General features: G+C 39.0%; 1 protein-coding gene across 1 annotated transcript; it reads right to left on the reverse strand.

Moving 5' to 3' along the window:
- Positions 1 to 20,598: 20,598 nt before the first annotated feature.
- On the reverse strand, positions 20,599 to 22,461 carry LOC114710897 (vomeronasal type-1 receptor 4-like). Its single transcript, XM_028895190.1, has 2 exons — positions 22,433 to 22,461; positions 20,599 to 21,544 (listed from the first exon to the last, which is right to left on the reverse strand). Exon 2 carries the CDS (start codon positions 21,541 to 21,543, stop codon positions 20,599 to 20,601), a length of 945 nt encoding a protein of 314 aa, XP_028751023.1. The 5' UTR covers position 21,544; positions 22,433 to 22,461.
- Between the last annotated feature and the right edge of the window lie 809 nt (positions 22,462 to 23,270).

Genomic DNA, 23,270 nt, shown 5'->3' on the forward strand with positions numbered 1-23,270 from the left:
CAAAAGCTCCTAATCACTGAGGAGTCTCTCCTTCTCTTATTCTCTTTTTCTTTTTGAATTCGTTTTAAACTAATTGCTTGTTGGTGAAGTAGAAGGGCAATATGATCCGACAGTGGAATCTATTTAAGCAATAACATGAGGGGTTTCTTGACAATGTAATCCAACATAGCTACAAAATTATATGAAATAGTTCATCTCTCCCAGTGCTTGTTAGCCAGGCAGTGCATACTGGTTTGCCTTAGGCAGATGTTGAATGAAGTCTCTGATATAGGTTTTTTTATTAAATGAGTTCACCCCCTCAATGGGAATTGTTCATCATTTATCCTGCAAGGTCACTGGCAATGTCTGTACAAGGACTGGAAATTATCTACAGAGGAATCTGTGATCTGTGCAAGTCCCCAACTGCTACTAAAAATGATAATGATGCCAGTCAGGAGATGCAGAACTTATTTCCTGAGGCATAATAACAAAATAAACAATAATCCCATATAATTTCTGTGGAGCTCAGGGAGGCTTTCATAAGTACTACAAGAAGCTGAGCATAGGCATACACCTAACTTTTAATGATCTTTGTATTTAGGGCTTCCAGATAATTTTAAGAATTCCAAGAACACAAAGTCCCACCCATTTCCTGGTGTTGCACCATATCAGTGATTCCTCCTGGATTTTACTGGCTACTGGTCTTGGGTTTCAGAAAGACTTCCAAGGTGTCTGTTTGCCATAGAGATGGTTGCATATGGATTCAGAGTAATGCCCTTGTGACATCATGGAATCACATACTGAGAAGGAATTATTGTTATAAAGAAGATGGATGCCTTTACAGGTGGAGGTTGTAGAGATGCCTGTGTTGTACAGAGACTGATAAAGATGTGTTTAGCTGAGATGTAAGTCCTGAAGAACAGTTTTTGTTTGAATCATGATTTAAGAGAGTTATTAAGTTAAGTGGTTAATTTAAGGAGACAGTTTGAAACCAGTAATAAGAAGAAGAGCAACAATCTTACCACAAGGACACATACTCAACTATGTTCATAGCAGCATTATTTGTAATAGCAAGAACCTGGAAACAACCTAGATGCCCCTCAACTGAAGAATGGATAAAGAAAATGTGGCACATATACACAATGAAATATTACTTAGCAGTAAAAAAATAATATCATGAAATTTGCAGACAAATGGATAGAACTAGAAAATATCATCCTGAGGGAGGTAACCCAGACTCAGAAAAAACACAGTATGTACTCATTCATAAGTAGATACTAGATGTGAGGGAAGGGATGGCCAGACTGCAACCCACAGCTCCAGAGAGGCTAGCTAACAGGGAAAGACCCTAGGAGGGACACATGGATGACCCAGCAAATGAGAAGTAGATGAGATCTACATGAGCGGACTGGGTGTGTGTGGGGGTGGCGGAGGTGAGGAGTGGGGAATGAGAACATAGGAAATGGGAGAACTAAGCTGGAACAGGGACAGAGTCGGAGGGCAGGGAGGGAGATACCATGATAGATGAGGACATCATGGGAATAGGAAGAGGCATGGTGCTGGGGAGGCTTTCAGGAATCCACAAGGATGACCCCATCTTGGTCTGCTGGCAGTGGTCCAGAGGGTGCCTAGATTGGTCTACTCTGGTGACTGGTCTAGGGAATAACCTAGCTGTCATCATTGAGCCTTTGTCCAGTGACTGACAGAGTCAAATGTAGAGATCCATGGCCAGGCACTAGGCTGAGCTCTGGGAATCCAACTGATGAGAGAGAGGAGGGATTCTGCAGGTGTGGGACATGGAGATCATGATGGAAAAATGTGCAGAGCTGACTGGCCACACTAGTGGAAGCCCATGAACTGTAGACGAGTGGCTGTGGAGCCCCCATGGGACTGGACTAGGCCCTCTGGATATGGGAGATGGTTGCTTGGCTCAAACTGTTTGGGGGGGGCACACAGGCAGGGGGATTGGTATCCATTCCTGGTGCCTGGGCAGGCTTTTGGGAATCCAGTGCCTGTGGTGTGATGCCTTGCTCAGCCTTGGTGCAGTGGGAAGGGGCTTGAACCTGCCTAGGCTCAGTGTGCCAGGTTCTGCTGACTCCCTATGGGAATGTGTGGTGGCTTGGGAGAGAGGGCTGGGGGTGGGAAGGGGAGGAGGTGGGATCTGTGGGTGGTATGTAGAGTGATTAGAAAATTTCTTAGTAAAGAAAAATGAAAAATAAAAGTAAGAGAAGAATGACTGTGACTGACTGACTCACTGACACATTGACTGAATGAATGAATGAGTGAATTAACACTCACTTCCCAAAAATACAGATCCTTCAACACCAGTTTCACTGGACTTGGTTCCTCATGCCTCATAAGATTTTTACATTGGTTTTCTTTCAGGGAAGAACAAATATTGCACCATTTTTTGAGGAATATCAGACTCTGTTAAGTGGGTTGGTGAAACTCAGTCTTTAGTGGGTTATAACAGCAATTTGAGGAGTGTTTGATGTTCTCTGCATATTTCCACCTCAAATTCTGCTTTTTCCCCCTGGGGCTTTATGTGGATCTAGATTATTATTTACTTTATTGTAAATGCCTGTGTAGAGTGGCAGAGTAAGAAGTTAATATCCTTCTTAGAGGGATTCATATTTGCCGTTGTGAAAAGAAGAGCAAGTACTAACCTGGTGTTTCAATGTCCAAACTCCAAGTCCTTGGGCATTTGACTAAATGAGTGAAAGTAACCTCATGTGACTCAGGTCTAGGACTTTTTCTGTCCTGGAGCTTGTTATATAGATGAGACAAGCCTCAATTTTACAGGGATCCTCTGGACTCTGCCTACCAAGTACTGGAATTTAATGAATGTGTCACTATTCTGATTGCAGATATTACTTTTGAATTAAGTAGACATCAATTATTATAACTGTGCCATTTTAGCTACAAATTGCATCACTGGCTAACAATCTACTAATAACTGTCAATATCAGTAACATTTATAGATATACTAGCTACATTTTGTGTCTCAAAATTCAGAAGACATACTTCTGTTACTTAGTATTCCTATGTAGTGTATTTTGTGTGTAATTTCATCACAAAAAGTTGAAGAATCTTACCAATGATCTTCCTATTGAATAATTCCATTCATTGCATCCTGTTGCAAAGACACTGTAGTGGGTAGCCATTCCAGCTTGGTTCTGGAAGTTCCAACCCCCATTGAGACTCTGGCAACTGTCACGCCTACGAGGTGGGGCCAAGGGAGGCATCTGGAGACCCAAGACCTGGATGGGCAAGTGCTCTCTCTGTTCCTGGACCCTGGACGGTGGAGGTTGACTGAGCAGAGCTCCAGAGAACACTGCTGGATTGTGATACACCTTCCCCAGACCCCCACAACCTATCTATTCCTTCATTTGTAAGTCATCCACTAAATAAATCTTCCTTTTAACTATGTGGAATGGCCTTTATAATTTTCCCCAATATCTGGCGCCCACGTGGGTCAAATTCCAAAGGCCTGGGCGGCTCCTGCCCTCAGCCTCCTCCCCGGCTGGCGGGTACCTAAACCCGCCTGCAAAGTTCCATATAACCAGGGAACGCCTACACAGTTCCATTCCCGAAAAGGGGAGCAGCTAGTCCTGTCTCAGCTCCCTAGCTTAGCCCCGAGACCAGTGAAAAACTGCTGCGAGTAAGGTATCCGGCTCCTGGCTCCCGGCCATCCCGCCATCTACCTCCAGCTGCCTCCAGCCAAGGTCGCCAGCAGGCCCTGCTTTGGAGCTGTACCAGCGCCACCTGCTGGTTGAAAAGCGCTACTACACCCCCCCATACCACAGAAAGGTAAGATAAGCAAACCAGCATTTTATTTCAAGTTAAAGTACTTGATAATTTTACATCTTAAAATTGACTAACAAATTTTGAGTAATTCTTGTAATATGGCCAACAACATTACCTCACAAGAATTTAAAACCCTTTTTGCCTGTATGATGAATGACATTCTCCTGGAAATATATGACCTTCCTCAGGCATATATGGCCTGTACCATTTTGGCAATCATTGTAATATTTCACACAGTGTTCAAACACTGTTTTAATAATAAGAACACAGATGAAGCCGGGCGGTGGTGGCGCACGCCTTTAATCCCAGCACTCGGGAGGCAGAGCCAGGCGGATCTCTGTGAGTTCGAGGCCAGCCTGGGCTACCAAGTGAGTTCCAGGAAAAAGGCGCAAAGCTACACAGAGAAACCCTGTCTCAAAAAAAAAAAAAAAAAAAAAAAAAAAAGAACACAGATGAGTCATTATTGGGACTGATACAGGCTTTAAAAGATAGCAATGAAGGCTTACAGAAAAAATATTCTCTTTCTGGAATCTGCTTTAAAAGATAGCAATGAAGGCTTACAGAAAAAGAATCTCTTTCTGGAATATGCCTTCAAAGATAGCAATGAAGACTTACAGAAAAAGATTCTCTTTCTGGAATCTGCTTTAAGAGAATAGCAATGAAGACTTACAGAAAAAGATTCTCTTCCTGGAATCTGCTTTAAGAGATAGCAATGAAGACTTACAGAAAAGGAATCTCTTTCTGAAATCTGCTTTCAAAGATAGCAATGAAGGCTTACAGAAAACGATTCTCTTTCTGGAATCTGCTTTAAGAGATAGCAATGAAGACTTACAGAAAGGGAATCTCTTTCTGGAATCTGCTTTCAAAGATAGCAATGAAGGCTTACAGGAAAAGATTCTTTCTCTAGAATTTGCTAATCAGGATTTACAAAACAGGCTTGTACCCAAAAATTGATTTTATTGATAATAAATATGAATATCTAATGGATAGAACACTAACTCTCCAGAGTGAAGTTATGGCTACTCAGACATTACATAAGGAAGAAAGATTATCATTAATTGATAAGATAAGGTCCATGGAATCATGTGCTTCTGAGGAAAATAAAAATGTCTATGATTCCATGAGAAATCTGGAGTCCCTTGCAAGAGAAGAGGTTCACTCCCTAGAACAGACCCTAGGTGCTCGTTTGCAAGCCCTAGAAGAAACTCTCAGTAAACATGACAAGGGAACTAATAAGCAGAAGGTCAAGACCATAGAGGTTGTAACATCTCCAAATGGCTATCATACAATGGCTTATCCTGTTATAGTCCATGAGAAGCCAGCAGATGACACACACCCCGAGCCATATATGACATATACATTACAACCAATTTCAACAAGGGACTTTAAAAATATAAAGGAAGCAGTAGTTACATATGGGATACATTCCACATACGTAAGACAGATGTTAAATTCATGGTCTACCTCACATAGAATCATCCCAGATGACTGGCATCAGTTAATTTCAGCTGTTCTAGAATATAGCCAGCAGCTACAGTGAAAGAGCTGGTTGAGAGAAGAGGCAAAAAATTTAAAACAACAAGGTAAACTCAGAGGTTTTGTGATCTGCCAAGATCAAATACTTGGTGAGGGATATTTTGCTGACAGGAATGTACAAGCCACTTATGATGAGCATACAATATCCCTATGCCGTACATCAGCTCTAAATGCTTAGGAAAAAATTCCAGATCCTGGAAAATCAACTGAGGTATACACAAAGATATTTCAGGGACCGCATGAATCCTTCACTGATTTTTTACAAAGGCTGAACACAGCTATAACAAAAGCTGTATCAGATAAAGAGTTAAAAAAAGTATTAACTGAGTCCTTGGCGTTCGACAATGCTAATGCAGAGTGCAGAAGAATACTTACACCACTAAAGATCAGATCAGCTCCTTTGGAAGAATGGATTCAGTACACTAATGGTGTTGAGTCTCTTAACTACAATAATGAGGCTTGGATAGGAGAGACAAATCCCAGAGGTGAAAGAAGGCCCCGTGTTACCAAATGTTTTAAGTGTGGTACACCAGGTCATATAAATAAAAACTGTACGTGGGGTAATTCCTAGAAGTAATACTCCTTTTAGGAATAGCCTAAACAGGAGACCCCAACCACCTCCTGGATTATGTAGAAGGTGTGGCAAAGGCCGACATTAGACCAATGAGTGAGATAAAAAATAGATATACGAGGCAACACTTTACTGGCGGGAAACGCCTCAGGAGGCCTCTTGCAGGCCCCCAAATCAAATGTAGTACGAACATTCCCAGCCACTGTGGAAGAAATTCCTCTCCAGGACAACCGAATAAACCAAAGCCTAAGGTAAAAACCTATACTGCCATGGATGATAAAATAGCTCTGACAGATGGATCACAGTTTACAAAGAACACTATAAAACACATATTTTGGCAAACTTCCATAAATGAACAAAGATCAAAGCTTAGAATTCAAATTAATGGCCTGGTTCTGTAGGGCCTGGTAGACACAGGTGCAGATGTGACTATAATTACACCAAAATCATGGCATCCGAATTGGCCTCTTCAAGAGGTAGATGTACAATTGTTAGGGACTGGCACCCTATCTCAGATAAAACAGAGTTCGACATGGGTTACATGCATAGGGCCAGAAGGACAGAGAGGAAGGCTGAAGCCATATGTAGCAAATGTAGCAGTAAATCTTTGGGGCCGAGATCTGTTACAACAGTGGAATACACAGATTAAAATTCCTACACTCTCAGAAAAGGAATACAGAGCAATGCATGTTCCTAGGAATAATATCATAGCATGCTATAAAAAACAGTCACCAACCATTCAGGCTGTATACAAACAGAGCACAACTGCTGCTGAACTCTCAGAAGTACCAACTGCCTTACCTTTAAAATGGCTAACTAATAAACCTGTCTGGGTTGGACAATGGCCCTTGACAAAAGAGAAGCTACAGGCTTTAGAACAGCTGGTTCAAGAGCAGTTAAGTGCTCAACACATTGAAGAATCTACCAGCCCTTGGAATTCGCCTGTATTTGTTATTTAAAAAAAATCTGGTAATTGGAGAATGCTGACAGATTTGAGAGCTATTAATAAAGTAATTCAGCCAATGGGCTCTCTACAGACTGGGATGCCCTTGCCCTCTCTGCTACCCAAAGAATGGCCTACAATAGTTATTGACTTAAAAAACTGCTTCTTTACTATACCCTTACAAGAAAATGATAGAGAAAAATTTGCCTTCACAATACCTAATTATAATAATTCTCAGCCAGTCAAGAGATATCAATGGAAGGTCCTCCCACAGGGAATGTTAAACAGTCCTACTTTGTGCCAATACTTTGTACAGAAACAATTGGAGATAATTCGTATAAAATTTCCACAATCCATAATTTATCACTATATGGATGATATCCTATTAGCTGATCCAAAGTTAGATACATTAGAAAGAATGTTTGAAGAAGTAAAAACAGTCTTGCCTCACTGGGGACTGCAAATTGCTCCTAAAAAATACAAAGAGGAGATTCTATTAATTACTTAGGATATAAGATAGAGCCACAAAAAATTAGACCCCAAAAGGTACAACTAAGGAGAGATCAATTGAAGACTCTTAATGATTTTCAAAAGTTATTAGGAAGCATTTCCAACTTACTGGGTATCATGGGAATACCCAAAGATGGACTACAAAATTTGGCTAATACTCTAGAAGGAGACAAAGAATTAAATAGTCCAAGAGAATTATCAGCCGAAGCTGAGAAGAAATTGGCTCTAGTGGAAAAGACAATTCGAGAAGCACATGTGGATCGGGTGGATCCAGAACTTAAATGCATTCTTGTCATATTCCCCTCCAGACATTCCCCAACAGGCATTTTGATGCAGAGGGAAGATATTATATTGGAATGGATATTCCTATCACGTAAACCAACAAAGAATTTAAAGACTTATATAGAAAAGATCTCTGATTTCATTCAAAAAGGTAAATTAAGACTTCACCAGTTGACAGGAATGGACCTGGCAGAAGTTGTAGTACCTTTAACTAATGAGGAAATTTCATCACTATGGAAAGATAATGAATATTGGCAGAGAGCCTGCAGTAACTTTTTGGGAGAGATTAACAACCACTATCCCAAAATTAAGAGAATAGAATTCATAAAGAAGACTGAATGGGTCCTTCCTCACATTGTACAACAAAAGCCAATTTCTGGAGTCCTCACATTTTATACTGATGCAAATAAATCAGGGAAAGCAGGATATAAATCAGGAGACTTAAGTAAAGTGGTACAAAGTCCATACAACTCTGTACAAAAGGCAGAACTGTATGCCATTCTTTTGGTACTGATGGACTTCACAGAACCCCTCAATATAGTCACTGACTCTCAATATGCAGAGAGAGTTGTTTTACATATTGAAACTGCTGAATTTATTCCTGATAATACAGAATTAACATCATTATTCATACAATTGCAGGAAATCATCAGAAAAAGGGAACATCCTATATATATAACACATATCAGATCCCATACAGGTCTGCCAGGACGTCTAGCACAAGGTAATGATGAGATTGATCAGTTACTAATAGGTAATGTGCTAGAAGCCTCAGAATTTCATAAGGAATGCCATGTAAATAGCAGAGGTTTGAAGAAGGATTTCTCCATCACTTGGCAACAGGCTAAGGATATTGTGAAAAAATGTCCTACTTGCTCCATCTATAACCAAACTCCATTACCTGCAGGGAGCAATCCAAAAGGTATACAAAGAAATGGAATTTGGCAGATGGATGTGTTTCATTTTGCAGAATTTGGAAGATTAAAGTATGTACATCACACCATTGACACCTATTCAGGATTTCAATGGGCAACTCCTATGAGTTCTGAAAAGGCTGATTCTGTGATCACACACCTATTAGAAGTTATGGTCATCATAGGAATACCTGTACAAATTAAGACAGACAATGCCCCAGCGTATGTCTCCAATAAAATAAGACAATTCTTCGCTTATTACAATATAAAGCACGTTATAGGTATACCACACAATCCCACAGGCCAAGCAGTCATAGAAAGATCCAATCGAACCTTAAAGGATATGCTAAATAAACAGCAACAGGTAACAATGACTCCTAGAAATAGACTGCATAGTGCTTTATTAATCTTGAATTTTCTCAATGCTGATGAGAAAGGAACAACAGCTGCGGAGAGACATTGGACGACAGACAAAATTCCTGAGCTAAACCAACCAGTTTATTTCAAGGATGTGATGACCTCAGAGTGGAAACCTGGATATGTTCTACGTTGGGGAAGGGGTTTTGCCAAATTAATAAAAATTTGATTTGAACAGATAAAACACCTTAATGAAGAGAAGTAAAAGATCATCCACCAATGTGACATCTCTACAAGTTGCAAGAAAAATTTAACAATCAAAGGTTGGGGTAGGGTTCTGTTTTTGTCTTTCCAGGATAATGGAAATACCCATCTTCCAAAAATCGTAAGACCTTGGATATCCGGATGTTTACAGCAGAAAGAAAGAATCTATTGGTACCAATCTACACATGGTAAAATCTCACTGTCTAACATCTATCCCTCTATCAATATAGTAAAGTTGTGGTTCCAATTCAATTATAAGCCAAGCTGGCTTTGGAGATGGAATTGGCTCACTCCTTCTCTAAACACAAACATATTGCTAAAGAAAAGTTTGAGAGATTCTTCAGTCCCTTATCAGAAGAGCCCTCTGGTGTGGGACAGAAGAAAACCAATAAAAAGGAACCATTGTCTTCTAAATTCTAATTCTCTCCATGCTTACTCTTGATTTCTCAGAATCCTTTCTTACATGCTATGTCCTCTTTAAATCCAAACCTTCCATTTTTGATAACAAATAAGTTTTTCCAGTAGCAATCTCAGAATTCAACAGAAGGAAGATGGGGCCCCAACAACAACAACTCTACCCAATCCAGAATGATGCCATGGTAATCATCATCATACTACACTTCTTGCCAGAATTTCAGACAATCATACCCATTACTCTAAGACTTGCTACAGAACCTACAGTTAGTTTAACTGAGATTTAACTATCTGAGCTTTCAAACACTACCCAGCAGAGATAACATCACCCCCTAAAGAGCAGGAAGCAATTCTAAGAAAACAACACCCCTTCTCCCTTAGGTTTCATATTTCTCAGGGTTATGGATGATGGTTATAGGGTTGGGGGTGGAAAAAATATTAAACTCAGTATTCTCCTTAAAAAAAGGAAAAAATGGAATGGATAGGTATAAGATATTATGGTAGATCATTGTATATACTAGTAAACAAATTTAGTAAAATAGCAACCTTAGATAATTTTCACTATAACTTGTACTGTTATGGATTCTTATATGTTGATACAAATGTAAACTATTTTTATATTCCTGTTTAAGATAATTTGTATATTGATACAAATACAGAACTATATTTGTTATAATATACATATATTTCTACTCTTATTTGAAATATTTGTATATTGATACAAATGTAAATTTATATCTGTCATACTTTATGTATGTTCTACTTCTGTTTAGGATATTCCGTATATTGATATATATTTAAGATTATTGTCATATTGCATATCGCACTATATATTCATACCTCTGTTATAAATATCTTGTGTATTGTCACAATTTTGAAGTCATCGTTCTTCACCATACATTTGCTTATAGACTGTTTACCTTGTTTACATGAAGCCTTAGTCCTTAGGTTATTTCAGTAGATAAGACTTATAGATTTATAGTCACCTATGCCTGTCATCTCTATAGTTACATTAGTTAGGTTATCCAGATTTACAGATACATAGGTCAGATGGACAGGTAATCTTCAAACACTTCATAGACCTAGAGAATACGGCATTTAAATAACTTAGAATTCTGTTGACATGAGACACAATTGCTCCTGGCTACACCAATTTGATCCCGAGAGAATGTAGGGCTTCTAAGACATTTCCATTTGGAAGTTTGTCTTTTTGGCACAAAATGGCCTACTGGGCAAAAACTGCCCTTGCCTTGATGGCTGACAGTACAAATGCAATACTGTCCTTCCTGGACAAGCAGGACACAAGGAAAGCGACCACTGTACTCTGCCAAGACAGGGTAAGATGGTCTTTCAGAATTCCTGCTTCTGAAGATGGTCTGTCAGATACTCTAGGCCTGTAGCCAATTTGAGTGCACCAACAATGCTGAGAAATATTAGGTGACTGTCCAGGCTGCCAGCTGTCTCTGTCTACTCTTGCAAGACTCCCGAAAGTTGCTTGAATCCATCTTCCATTTCTCAAGTACCATTATGTTCCTTCTCAGGTCTTTGATGGGATTGAAGACTAGCAGTTATAGTTACAACTTAGTATATATCATATCTTAGATAGAACATATTAAGTATTAGATTCAGGTTCTTTAGGATAGGACACCTTTTGGAATGATCTTTATAACATGCCATTTACCTATGCTCTATACTTCTCTGGATTTTAGTATGTGTTTCTTGCTTGATATTGTTTGCATTGGTTGTAGTTCCAACTTATCTAGGTCATTATCCCTCATTATTCCTGGACAATATTTGATAACCGTTTCTTTGTATATAGTCTTGTACTAGTTTAGAACCTTCTTATTTAGACAAAAAGGGGGAGATGTAGTGGGTAGCTATTCCAGCTTGGTTCTGGAAGTTCCAACCCTCATTGAGACTCTGGCAACTGTCATGCCTATGAGGCGGGGCCAAGGGAGGTGTCTGGAGACCTGGATGGGCAAGCACTCTCTCTGTTCCTGGACCCTGGATGGTGGAGGTTGACTGAGCAGAGCTCCAGAAAACACTGCTGGATTGTGATACACCTTCCCCAGACCCCCGCAACCTATCTATTCCTTCATTTGTAAGTAATCCACTAAATAAATCTTCCTTTTAACTATGTGGAGTGGCCTTTATAATTTTCCCCAATAAGACACTGATAATTTTTTTGCTACTCCCATTTATTTAGACATGAGTACATGTGAGAGAGTTATATTTTAAAGAATATACACCGAATTAAAAGATTTAAAGCTATGTTGAAAACAGATAAAACAAAATACGAGCACATATATGTACAAGTAGACACATGTAAACACAACTTCAATTGAATGTGCTGACAAAGGAGAATTCAAATGTTTTCTCTCATGATAGCTTATTGTTTCTTTTCTCATTTTTATTACTATTTTTAATTTTCAATTTTTATTGTTTATATTATTCTCTATTGTTTATTCTCACTTTTTATGTTTGAGAAATTTGTGTCATTCATTTTGATCATTTTCATATTTCCCCCACACCTCACCAATGCACCATCTTTCTCTTCCAACCCATCTTTGTGTCTCTTTAATTTTTAACATATACATCACAGTTTGTGTTGCCCATATGCTCTTGATGTGCGACCATCCTCTGGAGCATGGTTGACTTATCGGTGGCCACATTTTTAAAGGATTCTGACTCACTCTTCCTATTAGCTATCAGTTGTCAGTAGCATCTTAGTGGTTACTATTGTCTGTGGAGCCAGACAGTCTCCTTTCTGATATGTCTGTGCCTTTTACTAGTTGATGGGACCCTGGAAACCTGTACTGTGTCAGCATCCAGGATGCTCATCTGAATCTGGCTTGATCATTAAACCATCTCACCAATGCACTTATGGATTTTAAAACAGCTATTAATGGTAAAACACTGAAAAATGCTAATGCTTATTAATGACAGTATAAAGTTTAACTTTTATCACAATGTGCCTTTTATTTATTTGTAATTCAAACAATAAGGATTCATTGAGACCTAGTCAATTTCTTACTTGGAAGACATATTTTAATATGTCTTATGAGTGTCAGGTAACAGTGTCTATGTAGTATATTAAGAGTCAAGCTAGGAAAAACATAGTCCAACTTCTACAACACATATCCTCTGGATTTGTTGTGCAGTGACCCAGGGCCTTCACAGAATGCCCACCAAAGCCATGGCTTTGGGAATCTTCTTCCTGTCCCAGACTGTGCTGAGAATGTTGGGTAACCCAGCCTTAATTTCTTTTTATATCATTGCTGATTTCTCTGGAATCAGGGTGAAGCCCACAGACCTGATTATCAAACACCTAACCTGGGTCAACATTATAGTTCTCTGAAGAGGAATCTCACAGACAATTGCTGGTGTTAGTCAGAGTTATTATCTAGATTATGTTTCATATTACCTTGGCTTATATTTTCATAGAGTTTCCAGGGGCATGTCCCAGGGTTCCACATGCCTGCTGAGGGTCTTTCAGGGTATCACCACCAGCCTTCACAACTAATTCCAAGTGGGCACAGCTCAAGATCAGAGTTCCCAGGATCATTGGCCCTTCCTTGGGCCTGTGCTGGGCCCTCCAGCTGTTGGTATATGTCTTCATTCCTGTGTACACAACTGACATATAGGGTCAAAGAAATGTTACCAAGGTAAAAGATTTTGGATACTGAGTTATTATGAATCCTGGAAGACTAATCAGTACACTTATTGCAATGTGGTTGGTATATTGTGCACACCAATAACTTATCTGGGGGTCAGAGAACAGAACATCCACAACATTAAACAGAGGTTAGGCAGTGGTAGCACATGCCTTTAATCCTAGCATTCACTAGGCAGAGATATGTCTGGATATCTGTGAATTCAAGGCCACACTGAGAACAGAGCCAGGCTTGGTGGCACACACCTTTAATCCCAACACTTACATGTCATGTCTTTGCTTGGGAAGGACACACAACTTTAATCTCGGGAAGTAATATGGCAGGACACAGAAAGGTATATAAGGCGTGAGGAAACAGGAACTCATGCTCTTGAGGCTGGGGACCAGGAACTAAAGGCTTTTAAGCAGCAGTTCAGCTGTGATGCCTGACAGGTAGGTGAGTACTCAGAGGCTTTCAGTATGAGGATTCGTGGAAATAGGATTGGCTGAGGAGTTGTCCAGGTGAGGTTGACTGTGGCTTTTTCTCCTCCTCTGATCTTTCAGTATTCACCCCAATATCTGGCTCTAGGTTTTTGAGTGATAAGACCATTTAGCAATTCATCTTATAATTACAGTCATACTGGTATCCACTGATGCCATATTTTTGGGACTGATGGTGTGGGCCAGTGGCTACATGGTATTTATCCTGCTCAACCACAAGCAGAGAGTCAAACACATCCCCAGGGAAGAGTATAGAAAGAGATGACTAAAATAAGTGGGCATTGGGAGCCAATTTTGAAACAATGCAGTATAATATTACTGGAACCTATGGGGGTGATTAGCAAGGATTTCTTGTAATGGAAGATATGGATCCTGAACCAACTGTTTTCTCTAACCAGGCTAGGATCACAGTGTTGGGACTGGGACACCAACCCAGCCAGAAAACCTGCCCCTTGTCCTGCTCACAAGATGCATTAGGATAGTGGTGGCTCAGAAGTTTTGGAAGGAGCCAACTACTGACTTGTCTAATTTGAGGACCAAGTCATTAGAGAAAAGTATACTGAGGTGGAGACCTCTTCAGGGGGAGGCTGTTTTCAGAATGACATTGAAATCAGTCCAGATTCCCAATGACAGAGTCAGTAAGGATCATGGAAAAGTAAATGAATAGAGAAGAAAGACTTCACTATAGAATCACTCTCTCTATTTTGGAGACTGTAAAATACAGGAAGAAATATCATTGACTTCTCCTTCCTCCTGCCTTCATGGGATAGACAGTATTTTAAGATAATAAAATATAGAATAAGAAAAATAGTTTCCTGATGAGGATTATCAAGTAAAATTGTAGAAGTGGTAACAACATTAATAGATCTAGAGAATGATCATTGGAAAGGGCTGGCAGAGGAGGATGGCTAGCAGTTGGATCATGCATTTGGAGGAGATATTTAAGTGTGTAGACTTGCTAGTGAATTGCCACAGCCCAGAGAAGGCTACAAGGATTCCATGAGATGGCAAAATGAATTTGGAAAATTCAACATCGAACAAATAATACAGTTAGACTTTTTGTAAAAAGAAGAGAGGGAAATGTTTGAATGAATAGCATTAACTGCACTACAACTAATATAATGTAGGTATTGATGGAAATCACTTGAGTCCCTAGTAAAAGCGTTAAAAATAGAAAAGTGTTGCCTGGGTATTTAATTACATTTTTGCTGAACGTGAGTGAAACAGATTCATGATCTCATCAAGTATCAGTGCTGCCCTCAGAGTTGCACTCAAGATTATTTGTGTGTGGCTATAGTAATATCCATGAAATTTTATGAGAATAATGTGTTGTTCTAGCCTGGCAAATTCAAGACGAAGTAGGTATGACATACTGGTTCTTAGACAGAAATTCCTGCTGTGTCACTATACTTAGTTATCCTATTCTGGGTCAGGGGAGACTGATCAGTGGATAAACTGCTTGCTGCACAAACAAGAGGATCTGCATGCATATTTCTAGAAACCATTGAAAAGGCAGATGTAATAGCTCATGTGTAGAACCCCAGTGCTCCATTGACAGGAAAATAAGTGAAGAGCAGAAAAAAAACAAAAACTCAAATCTGTCAAGCAGCCATTTTCTAAGGAATTTCTTTACAGAGAACTATGAAGTAAGGGTAGGTTGGACATTTGACAATGATATCTATGGACTTGACTCTAATTCTGGTGAATTCACCAAGTAGAATCTGGGATCCTAAGTAGATTATTTTTTAACAGAACATAAAATGTAGATTTTAATATATTCAATAATCTACTTGTAAATATTAACATAAGGAAGAATCCAATGTATACATATATCACTGTAGTATTTTTGTAGTATGCTTATATAAACAGAAAAAACATTTGAAATAACCTAAATACTAAATGTCTTTAAGCCAAGAATGAGTCAAGCAGTTTATCTATATGATAAATAGTATATATTCATGAAAAATGATCATGTCAAATTGTATGGCTGGTCATCACCCCTTAATTTATAGTTAAATTTTTTAAACATTTTTATTTATTCTTTGGGAACTTGACATCACACACTCCAATATCATTCATTTCCCAGTACCTCCGTGTCCACCCCTTACTCACATAGTGTCTCCCCATAAGAAAGTTAAAAAATTAATTAAAAACAAAACCAACAAAAAACCACATTGCACCTTCATTTTTCCAACCTTTCCAACACCCCTTCATTCATCTTAGTAGCATTAGGAGCTGTGCTGTGTCACACATTATACACTTTTGTCCATTCTACTCAATTGTAAATGTTTATTGCAACGAGTTGTTGGTCTGGTTTAAGGCCTCTGACTTCTACTATACTGTCAATATTGTATACTTACTGGAACTCCTCTAGGACATACTGCTGTTGCCCTGAGTCATAGAGATACTGCAGCTAATGTTCTGAAGTACCAGTCCAGAAAGAGAATTTGTATGACCAAGCGTCTTGATGACATCATTTTGTCATGGCCTTTGATCATTCCAAATAAGACCCAGAGAACTCTCAGTGGACATGCATGACTATATTCTTCATAGCATTTCAACTACTGTATTGCACAGTGGCTATTAGTTTCTATTCATAAGCAATGATAAAATGTGTCTTTGTTTAGAGATGTTACCTAAGTCTCAGTGAATGTTGTTTGAGTTACAGATAACCATGACATTGTGATGAAACTAAAATTTTATATTTCCATTAACAGGTGTTAGCACTTTTCACAATGTTCCATTATTGGTGAAATTATTAAGGCCACTCCATGTAGTTAAAAGGGAGGTTTATTTTGTGGGGTAACTTCCAAGTGAAGGGATAGGTTGCAGGGTTTGGGAAAGCTGTAATGCAGTTCAGCGGTGTTCTCTAGAGAACTCTGCTTAGTCTACCTTCAGTGTCCTGGGTCCAGGAACAAAGAGAGCTGGCCCATCTGGATCTTGGGTCTTCAGGGTCCTCTTTTGGCCCTGTCTTGTAGACGTGACAGTTACTGAAGCCTCAGTGGTGGTTGGAACTTCCAGATCAAAGCTGGAATGGCTACCCACTACATTCCATAGTTAATATCTGATTTTAAAACCCATAATATCCCTGTTGAGTGAGCCTAATGATCAAACTACAATCAGAGTATTTCCTGTATGCAGACACACTAAAGCTTCCTCAGGTCTCACCACTGTTAAAAGACCTGGATTAAACAATACTGAGATTGCTTGTCTCCAAAGAAAATAGTAAACACTAAGTGTTATGAATATGGACAATTGCTAGCTTCAGGGAATAGAAGGCCAGCTCAGAGTCTGTTTTCACCCAGACAACTGGAGACTGTCCTGTCCTCTAAAAACTGTTGTGTCTGAAACAAAGCAACACAGCTATGTATATATGATGCATCTGTGATGCTGGCTGCTGGATGAGGGCTCTGTGGCCAGTTTGGGTCCTACAACCTTCATATAGTAGGAAGTTGAAAGTGATTGCCATGATGAAGACTAAATATTCTCAGAGCTCATTCTGCTGGCACATGACAGGATCATGGCATGGTATGTCTGATGAGGGTGTCAACTTCAGCCCTAAGAAAGTCTTGTTGACATCAATAAGGAAGTAATTTTTTAACTGAGTAGTAAGCATCACAAAGGGGGAAGAATGGAAGTATGGAAGTGACTCTTTTATCCTGTGGTGTGAAGAGCTGAGAAAATCTTGGAAAGGGACTACTCAAGCCTTGTATTCTAGAGAACAGGGGATAAGAGTCAAGGTTGAGGTTCCAGGTAGACTCAACCTTCCTGCAGAGTCTGTCTCCCAAAAAACATTAACTGACAATTATTCTATAGATGCCATGAAAAATTCACATGTACTCTGGGGAGGAGTCATAGGTGATAAAAAGCTTGCTAGAAAGCAGAAGGACCTGAATAGGGATTCTCAACAGCCCATCAAACTATTTTTATACAATGGAGATCTGTTACTTGAGGATAGAACTTGGATGACTGAGCAGGAGAAACTAGTTTAAATGTGAGGATGCAGCTAAAGACTTGGTGTTTGAACTCTCTCTCTCTCTCTCTCTCTCTCTCTCTCTCTCTCTCTCTCTCGGTAAATATTCTGTCTTCTAAATACTATTATTTATTGAACCAAAGCAGGTAGTAATTGCCTGTAATCCTAGCAACCAGGAACCAAAGGCAGCAAAATCGTTAAGTTCAAGACTAGTGTGAAATAAAGAACACAGAACTGTCTCAAAGAAACAAACAAGTGATTAATTTTTAGTATAACCCAGATAAAGACAGAGGTTTTTCAAAAAGTGAGAATATGGTCAAAACCCACAAGGAAACTATGGTGTGCTGGACACCCACTGGTTTAACCAATTCTCCATCACCAGTTAGTTTCAGATATTTTCATGGTTACACAAAACTCATCAAGCAATTCAAGCAAGGGCATAAAGACAAGGGCAAGGGTATATATATATATATATATATATATATATATATATATATATATATATATGTGATATAACTGAAATTTCCAAATAATGGGGGAGAAAGTGTACCAAATGGACATCTATTTTCACCAAATTAAATGTCCAATACCATGATTTGCTTATATATATTTGAGTTTTTTGCCAAATGGATCCCACAGGAATCTCCAAACAACCCATGATGTTTCCAAGAATATAGGTTTTTCTCCGCAAAATTATGGCAAGGCCACATCATTTTGGACATGGAGACATTAAGCTACTGCCTACATAAAGACTTCACCCTTATGTTCTAGCTTCTTTGGTATAGGAAGTTCCTCTGAAGGCTACCAAAAGAGAAAGGGGAATATCAAGCCATCCATAAACTCTTCAATCAATATTGGTGCCCTGTCTTTCAAATATTCTAGGGCAATGATGACACAAAGCATGGCGAGTAACCAACCAATATCAGATTTCACTTAAGGCCCACTTTATGAGATGGGACCCATACACACCTTTGATTGGAATGCCAAAACTAGAAACTAGATAGCCCAGGGACATAAGGTAAAAAATAATACTGGTTCAAAGAAACTTAGCAAAAGAGGGTCTCCTAATGACCTTCTGATATAATCATGGATCAGTGATTTGTTCAGCCATCAGGAGTAGCTTTCTCCTGCAGCAAAGGGAAAGAAATACAGAGATCAACCACCAGACATAATGGAGAGAGAGAGAGAGAGAGAGAGAGAGAGAGAGAGAGAGAGAGAGAGAGAGAGAGAGAGAGACTTTGGATCATTCACTCCTAAATGGGATGTTTCTAGCAAATTTTTACTGTCAGGGCTCATGCAACCCTACAAAAGAGGAGATGGAAAAAGTATAAGAGCCACAGGAGATGGAGGACTCCCCAAAATATAAAAGCTCATAATAACTCACAGAGACTTAGGAAGAATGCACATGACCTGCATGAGTCTGAGCCGTATATCTGAGAATATTTTATAGCTTTTGGTTTTTTGCTTTGTGCGATTCTTGAGTGTAGAAACAAATGGATCTCTGATTCTTATGCCTTCTCTTTGGATACTTTTCTTCTGGTTGTTCATTTTCTCTACCACCAGTGCATTAGCTTGGTTTTATTTTGTATTATTATCATGGTATAGAAGCTTGTTTTTTCTTTCTTTCTTTCTTTTTTTTTTTGAGACAGGGTTTCTCTATGTAGTTCTGGATATCACGGAACTCACTCTGTAGACGATCCTGGCCTGGAACTCACTGAGACCTGCCTACGTCTGCCTCCTAAGTGCTGGGATTAGAGGCGTGAACCACCACTGCCGAGCTGAAGCTTGTGTTTTTGTTGTTGTTGTTGTTGTTTTAAATGAGAGACAGAACATAAGTAGATCCAGATGGGAGGGACAATGAGAAAGATCTGGGAGAAGTAGAGGAAGGGGAACCATAATCAAAAATTATTATGTGACAAAAAATTAGTTTATTTTCAATACAAGGAAAATGTTTTTGTTAAAGTTAACCTATTTATTTAATGCAATGCCTATCAAAGTTTCTGGTAGAGAATAAATTATCACTATTAGTATAAAGCCACAAAACACCACAAGTAGCTAAGACAATATTAACGGTAAAAAAAATAAAGCTAGAAAATCAGAAAACAATGTCAAATTACACAACAGTGCCAAAGTGATAAAGACAGCTTAGGCTTTGGCATATAAACAAACACTCAAACCCAGGGAATTTAAGAGTGAACCTGGACATAAGTTGATAAAAATATGATAATTTATGATAGATTGAAGTAGTAATCTAAAAAAAAAAGTGATTCAACTAAAAAGAACTCACATTCCCATGGAACCAGTTCACAATTCTGAAAAGAATTTTAAGAAGTAACATCAATACTACTCAAATCGCTGAAAGAGAAAACAAACAAAGAAGGAAAAGCCTCTTCCAAACTCTGTGGATGTTCAGAACAACTCAACGGGCCTTTCTGTATAACAACTGCAAGCAATGTATTGGTGAAGATAAGGCTGAAGATGATTTCTGTTGCCAGTACAGGAGGAAGTAGTCGTGGGTGGAGCAGGGTCTCAAGGAGCAAGAGCTTATGGACAGCCATGGTTTGAGCCTTCCTTGTAGTTAGGGTGTAGGTCAATCAAGATGTCTGTGAAATCATCAAGCAGTGAAGATAACCCCACAGGATGAAAGCCACAAGAAGTGCAATTTGATTGGATTTATTAGCTGGTTGTCTAGCTCATGTGTATGTCAGGTGGGCAAGGTGATAATCTGTAGCTGTGAGTTTCATGTATGCTGCTAAATCAACAAGCTGACAAAACTCTCATGCTCATTTTGGTTAGTCTTAGAAAGACAAGATGCTATCTACTTAACTTTCTGTCTTGACGTTTTGAGGGTGATATTTAAGTAAAAAAAAAATGGATCTCTCACAGAACATATCATCATTTATGTACTTTAAATAAGATTAAGTTATTTTTATTCCTGATCCATATCAAAGTAAGTCTGGACAGAATGGAATAATGATTCATAAGAACAAAGGGTCCAAAAGATGGAAAACACAGAGAAGTGAGAGGAGTGATGTTCACCAGCCACCAATTGTGATTATGCAAAAGAGCAATGCAGCCTCGTAAGATGGAGGAGAGTGTATAAAAACCCAAAAAGGTAGACATCAGGACCAGGATGTTCTGGGTGGCTCTAGACTCAGGAGAAATTCTGTTGGAACCATGAGAACTGCGGATGTGTTGAACACTCTTCTTGTGCCTGTGCAGAAAGACAATCATGGAGCCACTGGACAAGGCAATGAGAACAGCAAAGAAGACTTCAGGACACACCAGCAATACTGCATAGAGAAAGTCACTGATTTCATCACGCCCTACAATAGAGCAAAATCCAAAATCTCGTTTTCTTGTCACATTTTTACTATTAAGTTTGATAAAAGGGTACACAAAGAAAATAAAATTTATGAACATGAAGAAGACCCAATGGAGGGAAATGGAGCATCCAATGTCATTTACACTTTTGACTTTATGATTCTTCCAAAAGGATTCCCTGGATCTGATAACTGTGGCCTGGAAAACACTTAAGAGACAGGTGATGCCAATGGACACACTACGGCCAAATGCTTGAATAAATAGTAGGAACCTGCATCCAAATTCATTCAAGAACTGCTTAAACCCAAAAGCTGCCATTGTATGAGGTACTCCTGAAGAGAGAATGATCAAGGCATTGGCTGCCATTAGGTGCATGAGAATCAAATCTGTAGGCTTTAATGTGCATTCTCTGTAGTAAAGGACTAGATAGTAGAACATAGAAATGAAATTCCCCAGAATTCCAATTGTAGTTTGTGATAAGAAAATAATTCTGATTGCAAGAATCCAGAAGTCCATTCTGTAATTCAGAACAACTTCCTTTAGTTTGTCTCCCCGCTACATCTCTGGTCAAAATGAATAACCCCAAATAATCATCACTTATGGTAAAAGAAAAAAAAAGACACCATTAAACCACTGAGCTACTGATAAGCTTAAACAGAGGGTCCTTTAAACTCAGGGATTCATGGGCAGCCTAGACCGCATGAAAAGATCTATCCCAAAAGTTTTCATTGAAGTAGTCACTTTCTGTGTAAGTTACTAAGAAATCACTCAATAGCTCAGAATGCACACATTGATTGAAGAACCATTAACTTTCATAGAAAAAAATGCAGCATCTGGAACAATATGATGTTGGCCTGTGAGAAAGAATGAAAAGTGCCAGCCCATAAAAAACAAACATGATTCCAGATAATACTGATATTTTTAGACACTATGTAAAAGAAAACAACTTCAATAAAGACCACATTACTTAAATTTCTCAATTCTTATTATATAGCTTACCTAACATTAAAATATAAGTAATGAAAAATTTGTAATACCACTCAGAATATATTGATAGTATTATGGCAGGGCAAAGTTTCCCCTGTCTTGTCAAAGGTGGAGTCTTTTTTGGTTTAACCCAAATCTGAACCTCCTTTGCCCACAGTCTTCATGTAGCATATCTTGGGAGAGTACTCAACCGTATTCTAAAAATTTGGGTTCCAAATGTGCAGGTAACTGCATGGTTTTGTATTGGGGTAAACTGAATGCTTGCTTTACTCCCACCTGATAATTGTCAAATAAGATATAGTTTTTCTGTTTTTGTTTTGTTTCTTTGTTTGTTTGTTTTTTCCTTTTAATGCTTCCTGTAAAATTCACTTGAGGCAATGTTGTGCAAAGTGTTTCTTTCCAGGCAGCGACTTAAGACATGCTCTCAATTTGACTTTGGTGTTCCTGAATGGTCTTTGCATCTCATCCCCAGAGTTGTCATACATAAGAAAAAGTTATTAAGAACACAAAACCTATTTGATGATGGCTTAAATGACAATTTACATCAAGAGCTACACCTTAGGAAAATTCCCAGCACGTAGATAACACATGCATGTGTGCACACTCAGGTCAGGGTTGTTAGAAAAGTGGGGACATGCACTATGATGAAATCTCACAAACACACAAAAGAACCAACACAGGCAAAATATGCCTAGAAAAGCATCACAGATGAATATCTGATAAATGATAGGTACTGGGATAATGTTCCATATTTCTATTGAAACTGTGTCTGGGATAATCATGTACTGCTCCTAAGTCTAGAGTGGAATTGAGAGGAAAGAAGGCAGTAGGTTAGACAGCCCATCAGTGCAGTGGGAGGAAACACTCAGAACACCATACACTGTTCCTATGAAGGAAGGTTTTTGCAAAACCTTCTCTAATCAGGTGAGATTCCCTTGCAGAAGCAGACAGTAGCATTTGTGAATTAGCACCAGGCTGTACCAAGCATTTCCAAGGACAGCACTGTTGCCCTTCACAATCATTAGCTATGTAGGGGCCATCGGCTGGATCATCAAAAAGTGGGGAAGAACCGGCAGTGAGGCTTGGGATCTGAAGAAGTTTAAACATAGTGGGGATATGAGCTGAGATCTTAAGAACTACCCGATACTTAGTTCCTGTTCCCCATTCACTGACAATATAGAACACCCTAGGAAACTGCTGGAGAAGAAAATGGAAACTGCTCTATTAAGTAATGTATTCCAAGTTGATAAATACAG

Source organism: Peromyscus leucopus, chromosome 1, assembly GCF_004664715.2.
Source record: "Peromyscus leucopus breed LL Stock chromosome 1, UCI_PerLeu_2.1, whole genome shotgun sequence".
Taxonomy (NCBI): domain Eukaryota; kingdom Metazoa; phylum Chordata; class Mammalia; order Rodentia; family Cricetidae; genus Peromyscus; species Peromyscus leucopus.